Here is a 6588-nt window from a genome sequence, read left to right as displayed (position 1 = left end):
GCCACTGTGGAAGTGTGGAACTCAGGAACTGTGTGTGAAATACTGAAATCCTTATAAATGTTAAGCATGATGGTATTCTTGTGGAAGCCATATAAATGTGGGAGTGTGTCTTGTACTCATGTGTGACTGAAATCCATATAAATGATGAGCATATAAAGTAGCATACATCTACTTAGCTTGAATGCCTGATTATGGATTTCATTGTAAATTGTAATTTGTAAGTTGTTAGTTACTTAGTTGTAAGTTGTAACTGTGAAAATGTGAAATTGTAAGTTTATGGATATGTGACCCTTAAATCATTTATGTGCAATTCTGCATACATGATGAAATGTTTAATTCACTGAATTCTGCCTGATTAAGTGTTTAACACTTTAATTAATTGATACATGTGTGTATGTGACAAAGCCCATTCTCTGTTGATGATTTTCAATGAGTGATTTCCCATTCTGTGTCACTGATACTTTCCCCTTTTTAGATGGAAAGTGTTAGTGGTGTTACTGGTGTATCTGGAACCCAACCTGAGTTGGAAGCACCTGCTGTAGAGACTGTTACTCCTCAGTCTCAGCAGCCTTTGCCTCCACCTGTTCCAAAGAAAAGGAAAGAGGTTGAATCCAGGGCTCCATGTTGGGATCACTTTGAAAAGATCAAAGACAGTGATGGCATTGTCATCAAAGGAAAATGTATATATTGTGCAAAAGTGTATTGCTGTGAGAGCAAGAAACATGGGACTTCTTCTCTCAGACTTCATGTGGTAAACTGCCTTAAAAATCCTCACTCTAAGGAGACAAGGCAGTCCCTACTCACATTCCAACCTGCACCTTCTTCTGCTGGAACTCAAAGTAGTGAAGGAACTGAAGGGGTGTTGGGTACTTGGGTGTTTGATCAAGACTTGATAAGGAGAGCCTTAGCTGAGATGATTATTTTAGATGAACTTCCTTTTAGGATTGTTGAGGGACATGGTTTTAGAAAGTTTGTTTTAGTTTGCTGTCCTAGGTTTAAAATCCCTTCAAGATGGACTATCAGTAGGGACATTTTCAAGATATTTTCTGATGAGAGGGTCAACTTGAAGAAGTTTTTTAGGACTAGCAGTCAGAGGGTAAGTATCACAACTGATACTTGGACCTCAGTCCAGAGAATAAACTACATGTGCATAACTGCACATTTCATTGATAGTGAGTGGAAGCTGCAAAAGAAGATTATTTCATTTGTTCCTATATATTCCACAAGGGGGAAAGTATTGCAAAGGCTTTAAAGAGTTGCCTTTTGGACTGGGGTCTAAAATCAGTGTTTAGTGTGACAGTAGATAATGCTTCCAGCAATGATACTGCCCTAGGATTCTTGAAGAAGAAGTTGGGCTCTTGGGGTTGTACTGTTGTTAGGTGTAAGTATTTGCACATGAGGTGCATTGCTCACATTCTTAACTTGGTGGTACAGGATGGGTTGAAAGAATGTGACAGTTCTGTTAAGAAAGTCAGGGATGCTGTTAGGTATGTGAGGAGCTCACCTGCTAGGTTGCAGAAGTTTAAATCACTAGCTGATCTAATTGGGGTGGAAGCTAAGAATTCTCTGTGTCTAGATGTCCCTACAAGGTGGAATTCCACATATATGATGCTTAATACTGCATTACTGTTTCAGAAGGTATTTGAAGCCTATGATGATCATGACAGTTCATTTAAATCTGATTTGGGTGGAAGTGTACCTGATTTCTTAGATTGGGAATCAATTCAATCTTTGGTTATGATTCTAAAATCTTTTTATGAAATGACTGTTAGGATTTCTGGATCATTGTATGTGACTTCTAATACCTTCTTCTCTGAGATTTCTGATTTGTCTTGCTTGTTGAAAAATATGGAGGAAGCTACAGAAGATAGTGTTAAACTAATGGGTAAAAATATGAGGGCAAAATTTGATAAGTATTGGGGTGAGCCTGAAAAAATGAATTTTTTGATATTCTATGCAAATATCTTAGACCCCAGGGACAAAATTGAGTATATGCCCATTCAGTTTAACCAGTTATATGGTGAGGACAAGGGTAAAACAATGTTTGATAAGGTGATTGTTGGCCTTAAGGAGTTGTTTGAAGATTATGTTGCATGCTTCCCTGTCCAGTGTGTTGAACAATCTGAAAAATTTTCTCCCTCAATAACAATATCTGATTCAGTTTCTGTTGGGAGACCTCAATCATTACTGAAATCTCAGATTAAGAAGCAAAAATTGGTGAGTGGGGATTTGTCTAGGAAAAAAACTGAGTTGGAAGTGTATCTCTCTGAGGTTATTGTGGATGAGGATGATTCATTTGACCTTCTAAGATGGTGGAAGCAACAATCTGAAAGGTTCCCTGTCTTATCTAAAATGGCAAGGGATATTCTAGTTGTTCCAATATCAACTGTTGCTTCTAAATCAGCATTCAGTACAAGTGGAAGGGTACTTGATGCCTTTAGGAGTTCCCTAACTCCTAGAATTGTTGAGGCATTGGTGTGTGCACAGGATTGGCTAAGGTTAAGCAACCAACCAATCTCAATTGAAGAAAATATTGAAGATGTTGAAAGGATTGAGAAAGGTATATACTTCTAACTTCCAGCAATGATCTTTTTAATTGTTTAAGTTTTAATTTCCATTTTGTTTTTGTACTGCAGAGTTGTGCTGCACATCCAGCACTGGAACTGGAATGCCTACAATTGTTGTATGTTTACTTATTTACTTATTTGATTTGTGATTACTTATTTACTTATTTGATTTCATGATAAATTTATGCCTCTGTATCAGTGTATCATGTATGTGTATCAATGATTCAAATCAATGTCCCTCGTGAGGCTGGGAAGTTGGAACTGGAAACTGGAAAGTGCTCATGGCTAGGTAACATTTTAAATGTTGCTGCCATTGAGCTCAGGTATCAGTATAAGTACTGCCTAAATGTCTAAATGTGACTTCTGACTCACTATACTTATAAGTTATACCTGTATAAATGTTCATTATTGTGCTATGATGATGCTTCCACCATGTTCTCTGAATATATAGAATTGGGTTTGGTATGTTGCCTTTGAAGTGTGGTGTTTATGCCATACTCATTGAGTAGTGTGCCCCCAATCCTAACTTGATATGGAAAACAAAGCTATCTGAGCACTCTTTTAGTCTTTTACAGTTTCAGTTTGTGTGATTGTGTTATTTGTGTCAATTCTAACTAACTACAAATGTTTTGAACTTATTGTGTTTTTATGTGTTCATTATCAGGAAGAAGAATAGACATAGAGTACTCTATATTATATTAATCATATATTCATATATTGCTTTTGGAGTTTTGGATATCTGGCTTTCTTTTGCTCAATGCCTGAAACATGAAAGCTGAATGCCTGTATAAATGTTCATTATTGTGCTATGATGATGCTTCCACCATGTTCTCTGAATATATAGAATTGGGTTTGGTATGTTGCCTTTGAAGTGTGGTGTTTATGCCATACTCATTGAGTAGTGTGCCCCCAATCCTAACTTGATATGGAAAAAAAAGCTATCTGAGCAATCTTTTAGTCTTTTACAGTTTCAGTTTGTGTGATTGTGTTATTTGTGTCAATTCTAACTAACTACAAATGTTTTGAACTTATTGTGTTTTTATGTGTTCACTTATCAGGAAGAAGAATAGACATAGAGTACTCTATATTATATTAACCATATATTCATATATTGCTTTTGGAGTTTTGGATATCTGGCTTTCTTTTGCTCAATGCCTGAAACATGAAAGCTGAATGTTGATGTGCTGATTGGAGAGTTGGAGACTGATGCAGTGATGCTGTTGGAACTTGCCTGCTTGCTATGAACAATTAGAATTCTCATTACAAGTTTTAATTTTGTAACTTGTAACTTGTAAGCTAATCTGCTGATTATATGTAAGCTAATTTGTATAAGTTTACTTATGTTATTTACTTATTTTTGCTGTTAAGTAGTTAGTAATTACTAGTTAGTGGCTTTTAGTACTTAAGTAGTTCATTAGTTAGGTACTTAGCCACTTAGGTGTTCCATTTAAATCCATGAATAGAATATTTGATTTTAAGTTTTTTTCATTCTGATAAATCCGAATTACAACACGGATATCCGACCGATCCGAACCAATCCGAAAATAAAAATAACCGATCGGATTAGTCAACAAAAATAAACGGTTAGGGTGGTCAAAATGGAAATCCGAAATCCGACCGGGGGTCTCATTCCGCAATCCGATCCGTCCGATCCGTCCGACTGCACAGGCCTAGCTCTAGGGATGTGATCTTGTAGACTTAAAATTAGTCAGCTGAAACTGAGATCATCTAAAAAAACAAGAATTATACTCTTACGTTTTTTTTTTTGAATGTTACTGGCTCTATTACATTGTAGTATCTGTTCATATACTTTCTCAACCTACTGAAACACAAAGAACATATAACACCTTTACTGAGGCTTGAATTCACAACCTTCCAAATAGAAGTTCAACCCGGATACCATTATACTCTTACTTTATCCATCTAGAAACTCATCTAACACTTGCCTTCGTGCATTAAATCAATATACAAAGAAGCCCTACCTCAGGCAGCATCCTTTATATAATAAAGCTATATGGTTTGGGAAATAATTAATGCTACAATTAATGCCACAACATCTTTTATTATAAAAAAAAAAACACAACATTTAAAAAATAAAATAACTATATATTATATAATCATATAAAAATATACTTTTGAAAAATAAAATAGTTATATATTATATAATCATATAAAAAATGTATTCAATTAGAGTTTAAATTTACACATACAAAATTTGAAATTTGCTTTCCAAATGTAATTATCTCAGTTATTATTCGTATTGTGAAAATTATAATATAGATGAAATACAATTAAGAATAAATCAATGTAATTATGTAAATTCTCTCTATAAGTTTATTTGAATATGCACATAATTAGAGATTATATTAACCATGCAAAATTATAATTTTAATTTTAATTGTAATTTTGTATTCTATAAAAATAATAAATACTTGACCAATGAAAGCTCAAAAATATTATTATATTAAATAATTTAAAATATTTTAGTTTTTCTATTTTTTATTTATATTTATAATAACATAATTTTTTCCCGTGCATCGCGCGGGTGAATTACTAGTTAATAATAATGTTATATATGTACGTATAGTACTTATTATTAATTACATTTGCTAATTAATTTGATAACTTAATCATTATTTATCACCGACTCCAAAACCCAGCATATATGATATATGTGTGATGATAATGAGCTTTCGAGCTTAGACGGCTTTCATTTCATTTAATAGTTGGAGTCTTTGGTAGGATGAAATTATAATTTCATTCCTCTTAAATTTTATGGAATTGCAATTTCATAGTTTGATTAAAGGGATTTGCAATTTCGTCTAATCAAACTATGTGATTGTAATTCTTAAGGTCTTCTAAGAATTGCAATTTCACAATAAATTACATTTTATCTTTCTTATGATTATTATATTATTATTATACAAAAACATTTTAGTCTTTATATGCTGTCTTCCTCTCAATTCCCAATCATTTTATTTCTTTATACCAAACAATATAATTTAAATCCCCACTTTATTCTATTTCCATAGAATTACAACTCCATTACCTTCTAATAATTCTCTCACTCCAACCAAATCGGCCAGTAATTGACTTTTATATATATATATATATATATATATATATATATATATATATATATATATATATATATATAATGCATTATGCATGAACCTCGATCTTAGCACGCACGGCCACCGGCGGCGAAGGGCCAAAGCCGCCGTGGAATATAATTAATCAACGTGCAGTGCCATATATCATATATGCATGCATGCCGTGTGAAAGAGGGAAATATATGCAGATTAAGCTCCATCATATCATCAATAATAAATGTGAAAAATAATTAAAGGAAAAAGATTCAGAGTGGAATGAAATATCAATTCAGAGTCGTCAGACTCGAAGACTAATGATGGTGAAGGGAAGGGCAATTGGGAAGAAGATGTCATCGTCATTCACCAATCACCAATGCAAGGAAGCACACTATTTGCCCCTGAACTTAGCGTAATTGGTTCATCACCCGACTTAAAGAGTTCAAAGTCATGACAAGAGGTGGCAGTGTAGTGGTTCGAATCCCATCAGAAACATGGATGAAAAAAAGGTCTAAGAATAATGGAAGGTTTGATCGGTGGACTGATTATATGACTCGCAGTTTACTTTTACAGTGACTTTAGAGATAAATCCAACAAAGCTGGTATATTAATTTTTTTTTTTTTTCTTAAAAAAAGGGCAGACTATATTCTAGTAAAATACCAAAAATATATATATTGCCATCTACATATAATTCCAAAATCCACATTTAATTGATAAAGTGTTTTGAACATCTATCATATCAGTCCTATCTCTTTAACATCTCCCATATTCTTGCTTGCAACTTGGAACCTTATCAACCCGGTCTATCTACCACTAGCTGTACCGCGTACCATGGATAAGATAGATTAACTTAACCCCATACAATGCTAAGTAGCTACTACTTGTAGAGAGAATATATGATTAACTCTGCTCGCATAGGTAGCTCAATTGG

General features: G+C 33.8%; 1 protein-coding gene across 1 annotated transcript; it reads left to right on the top strand.

The window, feature by feature from the left end:
* Positions 1-475: 475 nt before the first annotated feature.
* On the top strand, positions 476-3811 carry LOC109184959 (zinc finger BED domain-containing protein RICESLEEPER 2-like). The gene is made up of 6 exons (XM_019334955.1): positions 476-1096; positions 1228-2560; positions 2637-2687; positions 2767-2890; positions 3626-3644; positions 3737-3811. The coding sequence occupies exons 1-6, from the start codon at positions 476-478 to the stop codon at positions 3809-3811; spliced, it is 2223 nt and encodes a 740-aa protein (XP_019190500.1).
* Positions 3812-6588: the final 2777 nt, after the last annotated feature.

This window comes from Ipomoea nil, unplaced genomic scaffold (assembly GCF_001879475.1).
Source record: "Ipomoea nil cultivar Tokyo-kokei standard unplaced genomic scaffold, Asagao_1.1 scaffold1298, whole genome shotgun sequence".
In the NCBI taxonomy this organism is placed as follows: Eukaryota; Viridiplantae; Streptophyta; class Magnoliopsida; order Solanales; family Convolvulaceae; genus Ipomoea; species Ipomoea nil.
Note: the sequence above shows the minus strand (reverse complement) of the source record. Positions and strands in the feature narration are given on the sequence as shown.

Coding starts and splice junctions, on each gene's coding strand:
- LOC109184959 (XM_019334955.1), top strand. CDS start 476: ATGGAAAGTGTTAGTGGTGTTACTGGTGTATCTGGAACCCAACCTGAG. Junction 1,097..1,227: donor TTAGGACTAGCAGTCAGAGG/GTAAGTATCACA, acceptor ATATTCCACAAG/GGGGAAAGTATTGCAAAGGC. Junction 2,688..2,766: donor AATGCCTACAATTGTTGTAT/GTTTACTTATTT, acceptor CCTCTGTATCAG/TGTATCATGTATGTGTATCA.